At 33.2% G+C, this 23413-nt stretch overlaps 1 protein-coding gene and 1 pseudogene across 4 annotated transcripts; both read left to right on the plus strand.

Moving 5' to 3' along the window:
- The first annotated feature begins 7162 nt into the window (after positions 1-7162).
- Positions 7163-13651, plus strand: ABCI7 (non-intrinsic ABC protein 6). 4 transcript variants are annotated; one of them, XM_039021886.2, is made up of 4 exons: positions 7163-7320; positions 7471-8509; positions 9989-10248; positions 13076-13651. In XM_039021886.2, exons 2-4 carry the CDS (start codon positions 7616-7618, stop codon positions 13389-13391), a joined length of 1470 nt encoding a protein of 489 aa, XP_038877814.2. In that variant the 5' UTR covers positions 7163-7320; positions 7471-7615; the 3' UTR covers positions 13392-13651. The 4 variants fall into 4 exon arrangements, with proteins under 4 accessions (XP_038877814.2, XP_038877817.2, XP_090170023.1 ...); XM_039021889.2 differs by having other exon boundaries at positions 7185-7320; positions 13054-13651; XM_090313897.1 differs by having other exon boundaries at positions 7190-7320; positions 7413-8509; positions 13054-13651.
- Positions 13652-14739: 1088 nt separating this feature from the next.
- Positions 14740-14855, plus strand: LOC120070046 (U6atac minor spliceosomal RNA; annotated as a pseudogene).
- Positions 14856-23413: the final 8558 nt, after the last annotated feature.

Here is a 23413-nt window from a genome sequence, read left to right on the forward strand (position 1 = left end):
TTGGTTGCATGAAGGTGTATTGGAGTCTATTGTCAAAGTTTGTCATCAGAGGTGGTTTTCGAATCCCGGAGTTGGTCGGGCGAAAGTGGTCGTCAAAGTTGATCATCGAAGATGATTTTCGCTGGAGATTGTAGTCGAAGGTGACTGTCGAAGCCCGAAGTTAGTCGCATGAAGGTGGTATTAGAGTTGATTGTTAGAATTTGTCGTCGAAGGTGGTTGTCAAAGCCTTGAGTTGGTTGTCGAAGTTGCTCGCTTAAAAGTGACATCAAAGGTGATTTTCATCGGAATTCTAATTGAAGTTGGTTATTAGAGTTTGTTTTCTGAGCTAATTGGTCGTCGGAGTTGGTACGCGAAGGTGGTCGTCGGAGTTGGGGTCACCGGAGGTGGTTGTCGAATGCTAGAATTGGTTGTCGAAGTTGGTCGCGCAAAAGTTGTCGGAGCTCGGAGTTGGTCGTCGGAGCTGTCATCTGAGGTGGTTGTCAGAGTTCGAATTTCATCGCCATAATTGTTATCGTAGGTGATTATTGAAGCCGGGAGTTGTCATCAAAGGTGGTTGTCGGAGCCTAAAGTTAGTTCTCGGAGTGTGACAGTGGCCGATGGGTAGAGCCATTGGAAACATGGGAAGAAAGGAGAGTTTGGGTGAGTTGAGGGGCCCAATATGAGATAGTATATCCCCACATCCTATGTCATCCCAGTGTTTGGAGGCCCATTATCCTATCTTACAGATTTTAATTGTTTGTGGACTCATTTTCAGAACGTGTTTTGTATCTCACTGTCATTTTTCTTTCGTGTATTGTATATCATCTCAATGCTTGAACATATGCGATTGTTCATAGTAGATCAGAAATCGACATCAAAACTTCCCACATCCTATATCATCTCAGCGCCACAAATAGTCCCAAGCTTTTAGATTTTTTTTCCAAATCCAAATTTGACATCTCTTCCAATTTTTCATTTGTTTCAATTATCTGCCGTGTTTTTTGTTCTTTTCTTCTTTTTGGGAATTTTTCCTAATATATTGAGATTAATATATTACATGTTTTTTTTTTTTAAAAGACGTCTTTCTTTCCTAACTAAATTGTAATTAGCAAAACAATAAAATAAGTCAAATGCGCTTCATGATTTTTTTTAAAAAAAATAATGTTATTTTAATATTTATTGATAAAATTATGGTTGGTTTGAAACTATTGACAAAAATAGGGTTATGAAATCGTTGATAGGATCCATGAGTTTTGAGTCAACACATAAATCGTGTACCCCGTCCACGAAGGCTAAATCTATTTTTTTTTCACATTTTCTCCCAACTTTTGTCTTCTTATATTTTTTAGCAAAATCGAATCAAATTTCTAGCCACGATTAAGATTAAATTTACTTTTTTTTTCACATTTTTCCAACTTCTGTCTTCTTCTTTTATTTTTTAGTGTATTTTTCGTATTTTCGGAGAATCTTTTACTGTAAATTCAAATTTTTAAAGACCTACGGTAAAATAAAAATTGAATTAAATTAAGGCTAAATCTATTTTTTTTTTTCACATTTTCCCCAACTTATATCTTCTTCTTTTATTTTTTTAGTATTTTTTATATTTTTGGAGAATTTTTTTTATTGTGAAATTCAAATTTTTAAAGGTTTACAGTAAAATAAAAATTGAATCAAATTTCTAGTCACGAATTAAGGTTAAATCTATATTTTTTTTCACACAGATTTGTTTTACGATAGATTTTTCAAATAGATTTGTTCCACTTTGTATCCCTCAAATCAAAAAGCAATAAAAAAAATAATAAAAATATGGAATTCGTAGACCAGTTTGTTAGCATGGCCAAAATCGTGTAACGGGCTACCCTATTTTTGTAATTTCTTTACTATGTACCATATTTTTGTCATTACTTTTAAAAAATACATTATTATTGAACTTACCCCGTATTTCATTCACTAATTTTAATAGTATTTAGAACTAAAAAAAACAATATTTGAATAATTTTTTAATAATTTTTGTATGTTAGAGGTCTTTCTATTTTAAATTTAAAAAAAACAATAGCAAAATAATGCATATACAATTGATATACATACAAATAAATAATATTCAAGAGGTCTTCCATATTTTTTTTTCGTATTTATGATATTGTCTTTTGTTTTTAGAAGGTAAAGAAAAGAGGATATTAAATCATTCTTAAGAACGGATTATCAATATATAATAAAATCACATATCAACTTCTATAACGAGATTTCTAAATTTATAACACATAAATTGTAAATTGTGATAAACTAGTATAATTTAAAACGAAATGACTAGTCTCATTGTATAAGACCATTAATAATAGAGACTTAGATTTCACCAAGATGACCATAGGTGACACGATCTGAATCCTGAATGAGTTATGAACTCCTACTTATGAAGGTGGTCCTTTGATTTGTATGGGTGAGAATGGTCACATCGCCGACTCAATAAGCCTAACATTTTAGGATTCATCTGATTGGGAACGGGAAACAAGCTACACAAGAATTCACTCATTCCCTAATGTCTAGGTAAGTAAATAAATTGATCCTTGAGGGCTAATTTCGGGACTGGACAATGTGGCACCAAAGCGAAATAAATTTTTTTGATTCTAGCTAATTTTTATCCATGAATTTCATTATCATCTTCTTCTTTTTCTTATTCTTCCTATTGTTGCTCTATACTTTTACTATGTCATGAATTTTTTTAATTAAATCTCCCCCATCATCGTAACAACTAATGGAATGTCACCACATTTCTTCAACAATTTCACTTTCATTTCCTCTAAATTTGGAGGATTATCAAAGAACAAATCTTTATTTTCACTAATTTTTGCTGGAAAATGTTCCAGAATTTTTTTTTTTCATTTTATAGTTTTTTTGTTATATATTACATACTTTTCAACTACATACATACTTTTTGTATAAATATGTTCAACACTCATTTAATATGTGAATTCAATTAAATTTTTTTTTTTACAAATTTTTACGTATAAATATTGCACTTAATGTAGATAAAATAATGTTTTTTATATAATCAACAATCCTACAATATACTTTAATAGTCATCCGTCTTATAGTAGTCGAAAGTGGTTTCCGAAGTTGATTATCAAAGATGACTTTTGCTGGAGTTTGTAGTTGGAGGTAGTTGTTAGAACCTGAAGTTGGTTGCATGAAGGTGTATTGTTGATTGTCGAAGTTTGTCATCGGAGGTGGTTTTCGAATCCCAGAGTTGGTCGGGCGAAAGTGGTCGCCAAAATTGATCATCAAAGATGATTTTTGCTGGAGATTGTAGTCGGAGTGACTGTGGGAGCCCGAAGTTAGTCGCATGAAGGTGGTAATAAAGTTGGTTGTCGGAGTTTGTTGTCGAAGGTGGTTGTTAAAGCCCCAAGTTGGTCGTCAAAGTTGCTTGCTTAAAGGTAATCATCGAAGGTGATTTTCATCGGAGTTTGTAGTCGGAGTTGGTCATCGAAGTTTATTATCGGAGCCAATTGATCGTCGGAGTTGGTAGCGCGAAGGTGGTCATTGGAGTTGGGTCACCAGAGGTGGTTATCGGAGGTCAGAATTAGTTGTCGGAGTTGGCCGCTCGAAAGTTGTCGTAGCTCGGAGTTGGTCGCCGGAGCTGTCATCAAAGGTGGTTGTCGGAGTCTGGATTTCGTTACCGAAATTGTTATCGGAGGTGGTTGTCGAAGCCCGGAGCTGTCATCATAGGTGGTTATCGGAGCCCAAAGTTAGCTCTTGTAACTGTGGCCGATGGGTAGAGCCATTGAAAACATGGGAAGAAGGGAGAGTTGGGTGAATTGGTGTGAGTTGGTAAAATATACCAACTCAACTCCACCAACATTTAAAGTTGGTGGGTCAAACAATGAGTTGGTATATTATACTAACTCAACTCATATTGGTGATCCAAACTCCCCCTAAGCTTTTAGATTTTTTTCTAACTCCAAATTTGACATCTCTTCCAATTTATCATTTGTTTCAATTATCTGCCATAGTTTTTTTTTGTTCTTTTCTTCTTTTTGGGATTTTTTCCCTAATATATTGAGATTAATATATTCCATGTTTTTTTTAAAAGACGTATTTCTTTCCTAACTAAATTGTAATTAACAAAAAATAAAATAAGTCAACTGCGTTTTCATTAATTGATTTTAATGATATTTAGAACTAAAAAAATCAAACAATATTTTTGAACACTTTTTTTAATTATTTTTGTACGTTAGAGATCTTTCTATTTTAAATTTAAAAAAATAATAACAAAATAATACATATACAATTGATATACATACAAATAAATAATATTTAAGAGGTCTTCCATATTTTTTTCGTATTTGCTAGCAAATTACATTGATTTTCATAATAATTTATTTAGTAATTGAGTGGAATGAAAAGTATTTATGATATTGTCTTTTGTTTTCTAGAAGGTAAAGAAAAGAGGATATCAAATCATTCTTAAGAACGCCAATTTTTTCTCTTATTAAACGAACCACATTATTATCAATATATAATAAAATCACATATCAATTTCTATAAGGAGATTTCTATTTAAAAAATTTATAACACGTAAATTGCAAATAGTAATAAATTAGTATAATTGAAACTGAAAAAATATTGAAGTAATATTATTATTTTATAAACAAGAAGATCTAAATAAGAAAAGATGAATGAAAATACGAAAAAATAATTAAGTGAAGGAAAGATAAGAAAGACATAAATAAAATTAAATAAAATAGAATACGGGAAAATAAGATAAAGCTAAAAAAGACAAGAAAGATATAGAAAAACTGATCAAATGAAATTAAAAAATAGGATTGAGTGAATTTAAAACTGATGGGGTCGAAAATTCAACAAATATACACTTTTAGATCAATTTTATATAAGGACATAATACATACGAATATAATTGATTTTTTTTTTAAAAAAATGTAAAACAATATATGACTTTATAATCTCTATTTCTATTGTTAATTAAAATATCTCTCTACAATGAATTGAAGTTAATCCTTAAAAAATATTTACAATAAAAATAAAATAAATAAATAAAATCCCCACAAAAGAGAAAGAAATAGAGAGGCTGAAAGAAAAAACTTCAAAATTCAATGTAGAAATAAAATCCCCACAAAAGTGGCAAAATTTTTGCCCCTAAAATCAAATTCTCTGTAAAATTAGGTTCTAAATTTTTGCTCCTCGAATGCCAGAAAAATCCACAATATTCTCTCTCAAAAGCCCTTCTGAACTCAAAGAAATGAAAAGCATGATATTTTACTTTTTGTCTTTAAAAAAAATAGGGAAATTCTTATAAATATACCTTTTGTCTTTAAAAAAAATTAGGAAATTCTTATAAATAAAAAATTTTCAAAAATATTTACACTCCATAGTAAAAAATTCCAAAAGTACTTGTGCTTTTGGAACTTTTTGTTACAAAATTTAAATATTTTTAAATATTTTTTTTATATTTAAAAAGTCTCCGAGTATATCACTGTAAAACAAATTATTTAATCAAAAGAAACTAACTTCGTAAATTTAAAACTTGGAAATTAATATTTATAGTTAATCCAAAAAAAAAACCCTTTGACATTACATGAATTTTAATAAAAAAATATTTTTGAAAATAGAAAAATAGAAGGAACGGTTTACACAAAGTCTCTTTGAAACGGATAACGATTAGAAGTCTATCATTGTCTATAAATGATAGAAGTCTATCATTGATACTATATGATAGACGCTGATAGAAATCTATCATTAATACTATGTGATAGAAATCGATAGAAGTCTATCAATGTCTATTTACTTCTCTAAATAGCTATGAAGCACAAACACAGATACGGCTACAAGATACAGATACGATTGGATATGATGATTCGTCAATTTCTAAAAACCTAAAATATGGATACGTCTAAGGATGCGTCATTTTTTTTTATATATTTTTAATATATATATTTCTAAAAAACGAGGATACTGATACGTTGAAGATACATTTTTTTCTTTAAAAAAATATAGGATATAGATAAATTTAACATACAAGTTAATAACAATAGCAGGAAATAGAATACAAATATTAAAATACAATACAAAAAAAGCAACATCTAAGATGTTGAAGTGTAATGAAGATAAACAAATAACTTATGGTTGAAGATATCCAAATAGTTTATATTTTGGTGGACTTTGTGGAGACTCAAATGTGAAGATGGAGATTAGGGGTGGAATCAGTTCGGTTCGGTTCAGTTTGATGGCCAAACCGAAACTGAACCGCTTTTGTTTATACATGAAATCAAACCGGTTCAATTTAGTTCGGTTCAGTTTCAAGAATCGGTTTGAGCTTTTTTCGACGAAGAAGAACGAAGAAGAAGAAGAATCGGCCTAGTCGACGAAGAAGAAAAAGAGTCGACCTGGTCGATGAAGAAGAACCAGATGGTTTGGTCGAGTTGTCGACGAAAAAGAACAAGACAAAAGAAGAACTTTGGTACAGATCTGATTTCGTAAGGCGGTCTGGTAATGAAGACGAACGACGGCGGTCGACGAAGAAGGGCGGCGGTAGAAATCCTAGATGGTACAGATCTGATTGGCGAAGGGGAAGGCGATTACGAAATGGAAATGTGAAATCGATAGCATGAGCCGTGAGGAGGGTGGAGGGCGGCGCTCGAGTGCTGAAGGTGAATTGAGTTTAAATTAGGTTATTTATTTATTATTAAATAAATATTAATATTATATATATACTTATATATAAACGGTTCGGTTCGATTTAGAAATCGGTTTTCAAGCTTTGAACCGAACCAAACTGTTTAAATTCGGTTTCAACAGCCCAACGAATCGCATCGAACCGAAAAATTCGATTTTGCTTATAAATCGGTTCGGTTCAGTTCAGTTTTACAAATCGGTTCAGTTTGAGCAGTTTTTTTGTCCACGGCTAATGAAGATTAGATGATTATAGTCTAGGGTTTGGTCCGTTATTTATTTATTTCTTTTAGTTTTGGACTCGAGTAGTGAGCTTTTTAAATAAGTTGTCTAATTTTAGATTGAGAAAGATTAAGTGAGTTACTTGTCTTTTTTCTTAAAAAAAAATATGCATAGAAATAAATACGTATCTGATTCTTTGGATGCTTCATAGCTAAATAGTTTGACTCTATGTGTGAAAATTTTTGAAAGAAAATTAATTTTATGATAAGATATATATATATATCAAATAAAACAAATTCATTTTGTTGATTCTGTTCCCTTTCTACTTTATCTCACACTCACAGCCGCACATCAAAAGAAGAAAGGCAGCCCAGCCACACCAATCTCGCCGTCTTTCTTCTCTCTTCATTTCACTGTTTCCGTTGCCGGCCGTCGGTAAGCCCCTATATTAATTTTTTTTCTTTCTTTTTACTTTGCTCGTCTCTAACTCCTGTTTCGAACCGGATTTGATTTCCTCCTATTTTGAGATGACTGAATGGATGGAAGAAAATCGATGTGTGTTTTGACGAAAAATTTTGGGTTTAGGGAAAGAAAATGGCGACCTGTTTTTGACGAAAAATGGTGAAGATCCAGCTAGTTGTGTTGCGGCTAAAATGAAACTCTTGATCATGAGTATCAAATCGAGACAGTGACTTCCATTATTCGAAACACAATCAATCAAGCTTCTTTCATGGCTACCTTCACATTTACTCCCCATATTGCTAGGCTTCCAACGCTATCCTCTTCTTCAAAACGGAAACCCAAATTCAATTCCATTAAAACCACCAAAGTCTCCCTTCAAACTTCCCCACCTTCACTCTCTGATCCCTTTGTTCTTCAACTCGCCGAGACTCTCGAAGACTCGCTCCCTTCTTCTTCTTCTTCTTCTTCTTCATTGCCTTTTCCTCTTCAGAAACTCAGGGAATCTTCCGCTGAGACTCTCCTTTCGACTCCGTGGCCCTCTCGCAGAGACGAGCCGTTTCGTTTCACAGATGTTTCTTTCATAAAACAGTCCCAAATCCACCCAATCTCGAATCCGCCACAGTCTTCCCAATTATCTAACATTCCTGTAGAAACCCAGTTCGCCAATGTTGTAATTGTTGATGGTCATTTCGTCAATTCAGTTTCCAATCTGACAGAATTGCCAAATGGGGTTTATGTGGGTAGCTTCATTGACCTCCCTTCCGAGAGTATTGCGAAGAGGGTGTCTGAGTTTGTTGATGGGAAGTTCGTGGGGGACTTGTTTTGGTCCATTAATGGTGTTGGAGCTCCAGATTTGACTGTGGTCTATGTACCTGCTGGGTGTAAGGTAGAGAATCCAATCCATTTTAGGTATTTTTCTATCAATGGGGGCGAGGAAGGGTCAAAGGAATTGGCTGTTTCGAATCCTAGAGTGTTGGTTTTGGTGGAAAATGGAGGGGAGATTGAAATTATTGAGGAGTTTTTGACTGGAGATGGGGGTAGGTCTTATTGGGCAAATCCTGTTTTGGAGGTGGTAATTGGAAGTGGAGGAAAGGTTAAACATTCTTATATTCAGAATCAGTCTTTAAATGCTGCACATATCAAATGGACTTCTGTTCAGCAGGTACTCTCTTTTTCCATTGTACAATTTTGTTGGTAGTCTAGTTTTGGTTACCTGTTTTTGGCTGCTCTAAACTTTAAATCATGCTTATGTCTTATTCTCATGTTGGGTGCATTCCCAAAATGAGAAAGAGAGTACTTGTTAGATAAGGGGATGATCATGGTTATATAAGTAAGAGCAACTAAGTCCATTAGTACGAGGTTTTTTGGGTAAAACTAAAAGCAAAGCTTTGTAGGTCTATGCCCAAAGTGGTCAATATCATACTATTGTGGAGATATGTGGAGGGTCCTTGTCCATCTCATCCCATCCATCCAAGATTTTAAGTTAAGCTCAGTTTGATACCTTTTTAGTTTTTGGTTCTTAGAAATAAAGCTTATAAACTCATTTCTACCTATAAGATTCTCTGTGTTGTTATCATTTTTTTTGGAATTTGGTAAGAATTCATATCATTTTGGGAAGATGAAAACATGTACAGAAATTGTGAGAAAACAAACACAATTTTCAACAACCAAATTAAGGGTCTCCAAAATTTTCGAACCCTTGCACTGGGCATCCTTAGGTAACTTTGTTGGTAGTGGATCTTGAAATGTGGAGAAAAAACAGGAGTATAAGATATGTGCTTCCCATTTTTACAACCTACCGTGAGAACCTTCCCAATGTAGGATTCACTTTGATGGTCTATGTAGGTTTTTCTTTTGGAAGCATCTTTTTGAAGTAACCTATGGAAACCAGTGGTTATAGTATAATTTTGTTGAAGATATAGGTCTTTCAATTGTATTAGTTGCTGTTTTTCCTCCCTTTATGTGAAAAGTTTTAGGACTTCTTTCAAGCTAGCAGCTTATGGGTCTAGCTAGTATGTAATGCACGGTCTTGGGCTAGTAGCTTATGAGTCTTAGGCCTCTTCCTTCTTTCAAGCTAAGGCTGCTGGCCTCTTCCTTCTTCCAAGCTAAGGCTGCTATTGCCTGTTGGACATCGCTTACTTCATATGTACATTTATCCCATGAATCCAAGTTTTTTTACTCCCTCAAATGAGTGAGAGTGGATGCACCACAAGGTCAAAATCCATCATAGTAAAAGCTCACGTTGTTGAAGCCTCGAGTCTTGTCTGCTATGAATGATTTCTCATGTGTAAAAATAGGTAGATTGTGTCATCTCTTTCTCCAAAGCAACGGATCAAACTTGGTCGTGTCATGGGATAGGATTCAGTTGGTTTCCCTGACAGCTATCATTTCTAGGTTAAATTTTAGTGATTTTCTTGTCAATTCTCTGTAAACTTGAAATCCTAATGGAGAACCTCCAGAGGAATTGTAATGATTGGTGGATATAGGTAGTTATAACAAAGTTTTTTGTTTCTTGCTGTTATGTTTGTCCATCTTAGTATGAGATGATGAAGAAAACGAGATTTACAGATGTTCTTTAACCATTTGATGCTACTTGAAAGGTTGGGCGTGGCACACAAATAAATATATGAAATTATTTCAGGAATCAACCAGTGCCTATGAGCTTGTGGAGATTAGTACGGGTGGAAAACTAAGTAGACACAATGTCCATATCCAACAGTTGGGACCAGAGACTACGACAGAATTATCAACACTGCACTTATCAGTTGGCAATCAAACACAAGATCTACACAGTAGCCTAATGCTCGACCATCCACGAGGATATTCTCGACAGCTTCATAAATGTATTGTAGCCAATCCCCAAGGACAAGCCGTATTCGATGGTAACATAAAAGTCAACAGGTACTTCTTTCTTTCTTTCTCCCCTTAGATGAAACTTAGCAATTGTTTGTTACTTTTCTGAAGGGTATCCTAGACTCATTAATCGTAGATCGGATTACTCAACACAAATTGTCATTTGTCATATAATTACAGTCCTTGCAGTTCTACTCTACTTGGCTTCATGAAAATCTGTCAATTTCTTGTCAATCAAATATGAATACGGAAAACATATATGGATATGCCAACCAAGAAGAAAGGATGGGACTGTTTCTTGAAGTGATATTCTATTAGGAAAGTTGATAAAGAAACTGGTTTAACTTTCACGCAATTAAAAGTTTCTTAGGGTTCAATATCTTAGTTCTTTTGGACGCAAGTACTGGTAGGATGCATACTTTGTCTTCTTAATTCATCTATATGGAAAAACTTTAGTATTTCAAGAGAAAAATTTACCTGCTTGCTGGGCTACACCCAGCTCCTACAGCATACCACGTGGCCCATTTTATGGTGCCATGTGTTACACTTTTATTTATTTATTTAATTATTATTATTATTATTAACGTTTGTGCCTGTCTCTCTTTATGCTTCTCGCTTTCAATCTGAAGCTCCACTTCATGGTTGGCCTCCCTCCTACCCCCACCATAAATTTACACATTGTAAGAAACATAAACTACTGTTGGAGAAAAGAAAAGGCACGAGGGGTGTCCCTCTTCTTAATTTACAAATTGAAGAAGGAAAAACATGAAATCTGCATTTTCGTTAGCTAAAACACGGTTGATTCAAGTGCATAACAAACAAGGAACTTGCAATTCGAACAAGAAGGCAAATTTCTTTACCAGATTCATCAGTTAAGTTTGTTCGTCATACTCCTCATCACTCTCCTTTGAGAAGTCCATCTCCTTTTGAGTCTGATGATGATTCAGTTGTTAGTGTGAGCAGCGAGGAAGATGAATTTCATTGTTTGTCTACAGAAAAAGAAGCAAAGTTTTTAGAAGAGCAATATGGGGAAGCTTTGGAGATTTTATTCCAAAAGTCAGTTTAAAGAATTGTTGATCACACATCAAAAGTATGCTTTTCTCCCCTGTCTCAAACTCCATCTCATCTTTGCTTCAAATTGTGTAAAGTCTCTTCCCAACTGACTCCTTCGGTGAAGTGAAGTTTCTTGGTTTCCTAATCATGACTCTCATCATCTCTCGAGGAGAAAATTGGTTCGGTGGTAATATTTAATATGTCATGTGGTGGAAGTCTTATTTTGATGATAGAGAGCATTTTGGTAAATGTTTGAAGGCCTTGGTTTTGTTGGGTTGGAACTATTATTTTGGCAATTTTCTGGAGATTTTCTTTGAAGAAGATTCTTTTTGGTCCCAAGTGGCAAAAAACATTCTTGCCAAGTTGAATCCCTTGTTTTGTTTCTGCTTGGCATTGGCAACTGCTTCGGGTTGCTTTTTCTCTCTTTTTAGTCAGTTTCTAAAGGATGGTGAAGAGATGGTTTTCAGTAGCTATTGATTCCATAAGAGGGTAAAAAGTGGTTATTCACCTTGTTCTGGGCAGTTGAAGTTTTATAGCCTTCAAGACTATTTTCTGTTATTTCTTCCTTCAAGCTTTTGGTTGCCTCTTATCCAAAGGGTCGATCTTGTTCTCTATTTAGGCTTGTGGAAACTTCCATATTATTGTTTGTCTCCCTCATTTTGTTCTGTTTGATTTGTGTTTATTGAAGGGATTCAATATCTTTTCTTTGGGTGCTGCTTTTCCAAGGTTCCATTGTTTTTCCAAGACGAGCATCAGCCTTAGCTTGTTCGATTTGAAGTTTCCAGGGTTAAAGCTTCTTCTTCTTGGTGTTCCCTTTCCCATCTATTTGCAGAATTTTCTGCTTATGCTTAATTGGGATTGTATTTATTTTCAAATTTAATTATCTTGTATTGATCTATGTATTACCATAAGCGTATTTTTAGGAACCAAGATAGTATCAGATGTCTTTGTCTCGCACTGGTTAGAATGGGATGGCCAATGTGGTACTTAAGTAGATTGGCTCTCCCATCCCAAGAGCTAGCTTTTGGGGTGTGGTTCTCCGAGGTGCATAAGTACCTAATAATGGTATCAGAACCAATTGTTGACGTTTTGGAGTGGAACCGGTAGAGGGTTTTGACTAGGTGTGCCCGAGTGAACTTCTACCAGAGTAGCCGTCGGGACGTTGGCTTTCTGGGGATGGGGTATTGTTAGGAACCAAGATAGTATGGGATGTTTTTGTGCCACATTGGTTAGAATGAGATGACCAATGTGGTACTTAAGTGGCTTGGTTCTCCCATCCCAATAGCCAGCTTTTGGGGTGTGGTTCTTCAAGATGCTTAAGTATCTAACAAGTACTTGTCATATTCTTGTTTCGTTTACTTGTATTTTGAGCATTTGTCTCTTTTCATTTATTCAATAAAAAATCATCTTTCATTTTCAGAAAGAAAAAAAAAAAAAAAAGCTACAAACCAAGATGTTATGTGCTTGAGATTTATCAAGTGTTAATGAAAAATTAATAATAAAGAAAAGGGGTAGGCCTCGTGGCTTTTCTTTTCTCCAACAGTGGTCCATGTTTTTTCCAATTTTGTAAATTTATGGTGAAGGAGAAGATGGGCAGCATGGAATAGAGCTTGAGATTGATAATATCAAAGAGAAGCAGAGAGAGAGAGATAGAGGGAGAGGCACAAACGTTTTACTCTTTCAAGAAATGACTCGTCGTTTATTCTGTTCGATTTTTGTGTTTTTTGTCACTCTTTTCATTCCGATCTTGCTAATTATAAGGTAATGCTGTGCCGTTGACAAATTTCTCATTTTGCTTAGTCTAAGAACTCGAATTTCCCAGATATGCACAACAAACGGATGCAGGACAACTAACAAGGAGTCTTCTTCTAGAACCTCGAGCAACCGTGAATGTGAAACCTAATCTTCAAATCATTGCTGACGACGTCAAGTGTTCACACGGAGCTGCTATAAGCGACTTGGAAGAAACCCAACTCTTCTATTTCCAGGCTCGTGGAATAGACTTGGAGACAGCAAGGAAGGCTCTAATATTTTCTTTTGGAGCCGAGGTGATCGAACGGCTACCTTCCCCTTCGGTCCGGAAGAGAGTTGAGAATCATATAAAAGAATTGTTGAACCCCACACTAGAAAGATCCTAACACTGACCATGGGGAATAAATGCAGGCCTTGAAAATCAAAGCATTTTTAGCTTCAAGAAAGCTTTACGATGGCAAATTCTCTTCCATTTGATTGCCTAGTAAAGAAAGGGAAGTTCTCAAGCTGTGAGTTATATATTGACCCAATTCTTGTTGTAATGTATTTATTGTAACTTAAACATGTTTTTTTTGGTTGTAAAAAAGAAATCACAAGATTATTAGGAGATCAGCTCCCAAATAAATCAGTAGTTTTTGAAAACCAATATCGTTTGCTTTCTTATATAATTCTCATGGGGTACGTTACAGTCCATACAAAACTTAATGTTGCATTTTCTTATTGAACAAATCAATTAGGACTAAATAGTAAATATAGTCTTTGATGTTGTTATTTTAAATTTTATTTTCGATATTTTGACTGTTTTGAATGAAATCACTATTTTTTAAAAATTATCTATTTATTTATTATCTCAATGGTGTAAATATGTTGGCAATAGTGAAGATATATGTGGAATCAAGAGGTCAAAGATTTGAACCAATAATTTTTTTAAGCTCGATGATAAATGGATTGTAGAGATTTAGATCTTTAATCTATTAATCAATAGTATATGTTTTAATTCGTTGTCCTAAAGGAAAGAAGGAAATGACATTTGAGGTGATGCATATTTAACTTTTTAAACAACTATTAATACATTTAAACTCGTTAAGCTATATTGAGTTTGTCTTAAAGGAAAGGAGGAAATGACATTTGAGGTGATGCATATTTAACTTTTTAAACAACTATTAAATTTTTCCTATGTATTTAAATTAAAAAAAAATATATATTTTGAAAAATTAGAATCAAGGTTTAAAATGTGATGTGGATGTAAATATCGAGGTCTTAATTTTATGAAAATATCGACAAAATGTCGATTTCGATGGGTATTTCTAAAAAATTTATTAAAAAAATCCCAAAAAATTAATTTAAAATAGCATTTAAACATGTTATGATTTTTAAATAATTTAAGATGTTTATTATTTATTTTATGTTTACATTATTGACATTTTATTGTTTATTTTTTATGTTTCATGGATTTTCTACGATATGATGGAAATATCAGTTTATCCTTCATGTCGATATTGAACCCGTGCAGTGTAGAAATATCATTGAAATATCGATATATCAACGAAAATTTAATACTATGATTAGAACAAAGTGACAATAAATGTAACACTTTAAAAATATTTTACCACTTCAAAAATATTTTACCAATAAGTATATAAAACAATCTTACAAAGAACTCACCCACATTCCTGCATCAAATGATTTAAAAACCAAAAGCACCTATATAAAATAGCGCCAGGTTGAGACTAACCGTTTAATTAAAGGAGAGTTGGTTAGCATCTCACCTGATAGGATCGAGAACAACTTTCGAGCTTCCTTCCTGTGGATCATTTGACCTCTGGAACGAAGTCTGTACTTTCTTTTTTCGACATAATCAGGATCATTTTACAACAAAGCGGGCCGTATTCGTAGTGTCACCAGGATAAGGAACACACTACATACTGTTCAAATGATCACTTAAACACAATCCACCTGTATGTCTCTACATACATGTTTAAGTTACATAAGATAGCCTTACATGTTTATTTATTGGTTTTGTGGGTTAATGCTACTAAATGCCGAATAAAATACCTCAGATTTTATTAAATAAATAACAAGAAACTAAGGCATAATATGCCACCAGTACAAAATCTCCCACTTACCTTATACTAGATATGACATATCCCATAGACCCATACTCTATAGGTGACCTTCAAACACTCTAGCCATGAGGGCCTTCGTAATTGGATCAGCAACGTTGTGCATTAAAGCTATCTGCGTGACGATCACGTCCCCTCAATGCATAATTTCTCGAATGAGATGATACTTCCGCTCTATGTGCTTCCCGCATTTATGACTTCTAAACTCTCGGGAATTTGCCACAGTACCACTATTATCACAATAAAGGGCGATGGGTTTTGACATGTTTGGAACCATTTTCAGATCAGTCAGATATTTTCTGAGCCACACAGCTTCCTTGGCAGCTTCACAAGTTGCTACATACTCAACCTCCACAATGGAGTCAATAATGCACCCCTACTTGGTGCTCCTCCAGACTATAGCCCCTTCATCAGGAGTGAACACTGATCCTGAAGTGGATTTCCTAGAATCCTTATTGGTCTAGAAATAAGAGTTCGTGTATCCTGTAAGGATCAAATCCTTAGAACCATACACGAGCATGTAGTTCCTCATTCTCCAAAGATACTTGAGAATGTTCTTAATGGCGGTCAAGTGATCAAATCATGGATTATACTAATATCTACTAACTATCTTCAAAATAACTCCATGTCTGAAAGGGAGCAAACCTCTCTTGGAGTTCTGCATTGAAAACTGGATAAGCATCTTGACAATGTATGATGCCTGAGACAGGGTCGACGTTTTGTTCTTTTGATCCCTAAAGATCTGAATGCCTAGAACAAACTGTGTCTCTCCCAAATCTTTCATCTAGAATTGGGTCGGTAGTCGATTTTTAATTTCAGTCAGTAGACTTACATCATTCCCAATGAGTAGGATGTTGTCTACATATAACACAAGAAAAGCTATTGAACTATTGATGATTCTCTTGTAAATACAAGACTCATCAACATTTTGATCAAAGCCATAAGATTTGATTACAGTATCAAATCTTATATTCCAAGATCGAGAAGCTTGTTTCAATCCATAGATAGACGGATTAAGCCTGCAAACCTTTTGCTCTTGACCTTGGGTTATGAATCCCTTAGGCTGCTCCATATATATGGTCTCCTCAAGATTGCCATTCAGAAAAGTAGTCTTGACATCCATTTTCCAAATCTCATATAATATGAGCCAATGGATAAGTCATAGGAGCATCCGGATAGACTTCAACATGGTAACATGTGAGAAAGTCTCCTTATAGTCGACTCCCTCAGCTTGTGTATAACCCTTTGCCACAAGTCTAGCCTTGAAGTTTTGTACCTTCCCATCAACATCCCATTTTCTCTTGTAGATCTATTTGCAACTTATAAGTTTTACCCAATCAGGTTGATCTACAAGATCCCAAGTCGAATTAAAGTATAAAAAGTCTATTTCAAGATCCATAGCTTTGATCCATTCATCTTTTTCAACATCCTCCATTGTCTTCTTGTAAAATAATGGATCCTCAATATCACTGTCAGCTATGACAGCTAGAGTTTCCGTTAAACCCATATAACAAATAGGCGGGTTCGCAATCCTCCCACTATGTCGAGGCTCCCTCAATGTTTGAGGTGGATGTGACCTACTAGATGAAACCTGTTAAAGTTGATGCCTTAAATCTCGTGGGTTCTGTAGTTTGTGATTGTAATATACAAACATTTTATTTATTTAATAAAATATGAGATGTTTTATTCAATATTTAGTAGCATTAACCCATAAATCAATAAATTAGCATTCAAAGTTATAATATGTAGCTTTAACGTGTATGTAGAGACATACAAGTGGATCATGTTTAAGTGATAACCCAAATGGTCTATAGCAGATGGATAAAGCTGGGTACCTTATCCTGGTGACACAACGAATAAGTAGATAAATTGTTCCCTTAAGGGTTGATTTCGAGACTTAAATAATGTGGCACCACAGCCTTTCTTGGCCTGAGAGGGGTTTGGTCATAGTTGGACTATGACTTATTGTTCATTAGAGAGATCAGTGGTACTTAAGGAGTTAGATGTAACTATAGGGGCAAAACGACAATTTTGGTCCGATTGCACTTATGAGCAATTTGTGAAGGGTGATCGCCCTGTTAATTGGTTATATCAAATGGATACAGAAATATATCTGTAGTGCGAAAAGTGCAGTTGTCGGTCTTCAGTGGAGTTACTGGCAGTTAATGGATGTTGAGTAATTTAATTAAAGAGTTTAATTAATTATCTAAGTACCATAGGAGCTTCAATCTACAGGTCTATAGGATTCCCTTTGTAGCTCAACATGGATTATTGAGAATTAATTTTGGATTAATTTGAATTACTCAAATTCATTGAGTGAATTAATTATGTGATATAATTAATATAATGTATTTGATACGTTATAATATAAAGTTTATTTGAGAGGAAATGAATACTTGAATATGATTTAAATATTAATTTTATGGATTGGATTCATATAATTAAATTTAGTATAAATGTGATTTATATTAAATACCACAAATTATTGAGAGAATTAAAACTATAAGTTATATTGTATTTGATACAATATAAAACTATAGGTTATGTGTTATATATGATGTAACATATAATTATATATATAAAATAAATTAGTTATATATATAAATTAAAATTAATTTAATTTTAATTTTAATTTTAAATTTAAAGGGAGGGAAATAACTTCCCTCCCTTAATTCTCTCTTCATCCCATATAGAGAGTGGGGAGTGGATGGGGGTGGTTTTTCATGCAGAAGATACTTTTTGGTTTTTTGTTTTCTTCTTCTGTTTGATAGTGAAGAAACGAGTGTAAAAGCTTCTGTGTTTTTTCCCAGAAAAAATCTCCCCTCTCTCAAATTCTCTCCCTCTTTTAGAATTCTGCAAAGCCCACACCTCTTGTTATTCTCACCCTACCCTAAGGAGAATATAGAGGACAATTTTGTGGTGGTGTCTTGGTTTCTTGGATCGAGGTTTTCTTGTTCGTGATCTTTCGTGGAGAAAGGGATTTCATGAAGAATTTGTGATTTATTAGGGGTATGAAATTTCTTCTTCCTCTTCCTTTTTTAACGCATGTTGTAAATTTTGAATGAATGCATAATTTTCTATTTTGAATTTTGTAAAATTTGTATCCTGTTAAAAATTGAAAACTGGGCTGATCCCCGATTCCGCTACAAAACTTCATAGTTCCATCAATTGGTATCAGAGCGGTGGTTTTTTTTGTCCCAATTTTTTCAATTTTTTTTCCATAATATATTTTTACAGAATTGGTGGGTATTGCATTATGTATGTTGATGAATATAAGGAATGAATGTGTTGCAATTTTTGGATGTTTCGGGATTGGATAAATATGAAATTACTGTTTTATTTTTTACAAACTTCGATTTGTAAGGGTCCGGTATTTTGAGCATAACTAAAGTTATAGAGTCTGTAATTCAATGTCCTGTGTCGTTTGTTGTAATTCTAATGAATTTCTGGATAAAACAAAGCCAAATTCGGAGGAGTTTCGAAGGAATTCGCAACTGTATAGTGGCTTTTGTACAGTAGAGTTGCAATGCTACGAATGGACGGAACGAGATGTTGTTTCCGTAGCATTGCAATCTAGGTCACAACATTGCAATGCTTTTAGATGGAAAGAAGGTTTGCACGCAGTTTGGTTCGTGGTTCAACTGATTCGTGTTTGGTTCACTTGGTTCGAGCGATTCGTGGCCAATTCGAGTGCTGGGCAGTCCGATTTGTGTAGTTCAAGACTCAGTTTGCTTGTTTTGAACCGCTTAACTATTAATTTTGTAATAGTTAGATTTTTTTATTAATTAAATTAATATAAGTGTTATGTTAATTTAATTAATTGTTTAGGAGTCTAATCCTGGTTCAATAATTGTTTTTTTAAATTATGCATATGACGTATGGTTATGCATTATTCATGCATCATTTGTATTATAAATATTATAATATATAATTGCATGTTTTAATTTATAGCATGCTCATGCATCATATAATGTAAATGTTATAATATATGGTTGCATGCATTAATAACATAGCCATGCATAATTTATATTATAAATGTTATAATATATAGGTTGAATGTATGTTACAAATAATTTTATTATTTTATTATATAAGTGTTATGTATGTTAAATAATAAAATGAAATTGCATGAAATATGTAACTATTTTAGGTTATTTTATAAGTGTTCTATTTGTTGGAATGTAGAAGCAAGCAGGGAAGCAAAGCAGGATCATTAAGCATTCTAATTCATTATTTTTGGCTTCAAATTTAGCATGCTCATAAAATAAAAACAGAGTTTCAACACTAATCTTTGAAGTACTTCTTGAATCACGATCTTCAACTGCAATCTCCTTTTCTTTTGGTTGTGAACCACCATAAGATCTTCCCTACTATTCTCCTGGAGACTTAGATTGAGTTGTGAGACTTAAAATAAGTTTGAATCGAAGGAAATTAGAGAGGAGGTTATTGGTTTTACACAGTGTGAAAAACACTTCTTCAAACACAAATTCTTAGCAAAATTGCAACCTTTTGCATGCCTGATTTCCGCTTAGAACTAAAGTTTATATTGCATGACATTCAAGCAACAAGTTGGAATTGAAGTGAAAATATGAGTAAGGTGCTTGGTTTCAAAAGTGGGAAAAACCCACTTTTGGTTTTTCATTTTTCTTTTCTTTTCTTTTCATTTTGAAAACTATTTTCAAAATTAAAAAAGATTTTTAGTTTTTTATTCAAAAAACAAAACTGAAATTTTATTAATTTTATAGAAAAATCAAAATTATTTTTTCTAATAAAATTAATAATTAATTAAATAATTTAATTAATTTTATTAATTTAATATCAAATATTAAATTAATTTAATACCAATTCCACCTTCTTGAAACCCTATTCATGAATTTAATATTTAAATATTAACCAATTCTCCAATTTCATTTAATACCAAAATTAAATGTGTAATTATATTACATATAATTACTTATTCTCTTAATTTGTATTTGAACAATTCAAATTAACTTATTATGCTACTCTAAGGCTAATCCGTTTGTGAGCTAGTAAGGGAACCTAGTAGAACTACAAATCATGGGTTCCAACGATCCGAGATTAATTGGCTAAACTCTTTCACCGAATTAACCCCCATTCGTTAACTACCAGGTCACTCCACTAAAGCTCGTAGTTGCACTAGATATATTGTGTCCACTCGATATAACCATGATTAGTAAGTTAACCCTTCACAAGTTGTTCATAATAACGGCTGGGTCAAAAGTTTGTTTTACCCCCGAAATTACCCCTTGTTCTTAAGTTCCACTGATCCTCTAATGAACAGTTGGTTTGTGATCCGATCATTAATTCCGAAAATTTAAAATTAGAGACCAAAAATGCTGCTCTGATACCATATGTTGGTTTGTGAAAACCATAGACGGAAGCGAGATCGTTTCCTAATTTTCAAATTTACACTAAACAAATTACAAGATGCTAAGAGAAAAATATAGAGAAGAAATTTAGGATTTGGATTACACTAACCTCTTGAAGACAAGATCTTCACAAGTTCCTTTTCCAATTGGTCATGAACACTATGTATCTCCCTAGATTACGAACAAAAAACAACAAGACCCAAAATGACCACCACCACAAAAGAACCTTCCATATTCTCCTTAGAGGTTGAGAATTACGGAGAGAGTTATGGGCTTCTCTAATAAATTTTTGGGAGAGGGAAAACAATTTTTGAGAGGAGGATCTTTTTGTTCGTGAGGATGCGTGACAACCTTTTTTTTCACATAAACGTTTTGTGTTTTGAGAGAAGAAGAACTTTTTGAAAAACAACTCTCACTCACGATCCTAATTGAGAGAAAATAGGGAGAGAGTTACTCCTTTAAAAAAATTATAATATAATAAAATAAATTTAATATATATATATAATAACAAACTTATCATATATTATACATTAAATTATATGTTATATTGAATATAACACATAACCTATAATTTTTATATTGTATCAAATACACTATAACCTATAGTTAATCTTTCAATATATGAAATTTAATATAAATCAATTTTATATTAAATATATGAATCCAATTCATATAATTAATATTTGAATCATATTCAAATATTTATATCCTCTTAAATTAAACTTTATATTATAATGTATCAAATACATTATATTAATTATATCACATATAATTAATTTAAATTAATTATGTCACATATAATTAATTAATCCCTCATTTAATTTAAACAATTCAAATTAATCTAGAAAATTAATTTTTAATAATCCCACTTGAGCTACAGAGAGGACCTTATGGATCTGTAAATTGAAGCTCCAATAGTATTTGGATAATTAATTGAACTATTTTAATTAAATTACCCAACTTTCATTAACTACCAGTCACTCCACTAAAGATCGATAGCGACACTCTTCGCATTATAGATGTATTTCTATGTCCATTAGATATAACTTGTCACAGTATGATGACCCTTCATAAATTGCTCATAAGTATAGTTGGGTCAAAATTACCGTTTTGCCCCTGTAGTTACATCTAACTCCTTAAGTACCACCGATCCCTCTAATGAGCAATAAATCATAGTCCAACTATGACCAAACCCTTCTTGATCCAAGAGAGGGTGTGGCGCCACATTGTTCAAGCCTCGGAAACAACTCTTAAGGGAGCAATTTATCTACTTACCTTGACGTTAGGGAAGAAGTGAATTCCGTCTTGTGTTGCTATGTTCCCAGCTCCTCAATCAGACGAATCTCCAAAATGGTAGGCATATTGAGTTAGCAAACTGGCCACTCTCACCCATGCAAATTAAAGGTCTGCCTTCATTTTCAAGAATTCACAACTCACTCAAGATTCAGGTCATGTCACCTATGGTCATTCTGGTGAAATATAAGTTTCTACTATTATCGATGTTATATAATGAGACTATTTATTTTGTGGTTCGATCTTATACAAACCATTTTGTATAAAATACCCTCACTTACATGTCTCTACATGAATAATTAGGATCAGATCATTTGTCTTTACATGTCTCTATAATGAAACTACTATTATGTTAGTTTATTGGTTAATCCAATGCAACTGAAAACCCACCAACGGTGTTACATGTTTGTTTATTGTCCTTTGATCTACACGAGTGGGAATGGGTAGATTCGCCAACTTAATATGCCTACCACTTTGGGGACTTTGTCTGACTAGGGAGTTGGGAACATAACTATACAAGAAGGAATTCATTCATTCCCGTTGTTAGAGTAAATAGATAAATCGCTCTCTCAAGGGCTGATTCTGGGTCTTGAAAAATGTGGCACCACACCCTCTCCTGACTCGAGAGGGGTTCGGTTATAGTTAGAGTATAATTAAATTGTTCATTAGAGGGATCAGTGGTATTTTTGACCTAACTGTACTTACGAGTAATATGTGAAAGGTTAACGCGTTGTTGATTAGTTATATCCAATAGACATAGAAATATATCTATAGTGAGAAAAGTGCAACTATCGGTCTTTAGTGGAATGCCTGATAGTTAATGAAGGTTGATTAATTTAATTAAAGAGTTTAATTAATTAATCTCATATCATTGGAGCTTTAATCTGTAGATCCATAAGGTCTCTTTGTTAGTTCAATAAGGACTAATGAGAATCAAATCAATTTTGGGTTAATTTGAATTGTTCAAATTAATTATAGGGATTTAATTGTATAAGATACAATTAATATAATGTATGATGATACATTATAATATAAAGTTTAATGAGAAAAATATACATTTGAGTATGATTAAATATTATTTATATGAATATGATTCATATAATAACTATATGTTAAAATTAATATGCATTTGATTCATATTAAAACTATAGGTTATATGAGATAATCTAATCTATAGGTTATATTATATGTGATATGATAAACTGTATAGGCTATATATTATATGAGATATAAAATATGATTTAATTTATTAATTAGTTAATATAATTAAATTAAATTTGAATTTTGACATTCAAATTAATTACTCCATGGGAGTTATTTTTTCACTAAGTGAGAAGTTATTCCTCATATTTTTCTCATATATTTTAGATGGACAGAAAGAGAAAATGATTTTCTTTTCATATGTGATTTTTACCAGAGAAGTGTTCTCTCCAAAAATCTTGATCTTCTTCCTCTATATTTTTTCCCTCTACAAAAACTCACTCAATCACTCATCTTCCTTCACCAAAATTAAACCAGAAGCCCACAACTCTCTACGATTCTCACCTTGAGAATAACATAGTTTCCATTATGGTGGTGTCCAAGAGGAGGTTGCTATGTTTT

This window comes from Benincasa hispida, chromosome 5 (assembly GCF_027475165.1).
Source record: "Benincasa hispida cultivar pf3 chromosome 5, pf3_genome.v1.1, whole genome shotgun sequence".
In the NCBI taxonomy this organism is placed as follows: domain Eukaryota; kingdom Viridiplantae; phylum Streptophyta; class Magnoliopsida; order Cucurbitales; family Cucurbitaceae; genus Benincasa; species Benincasa hispida.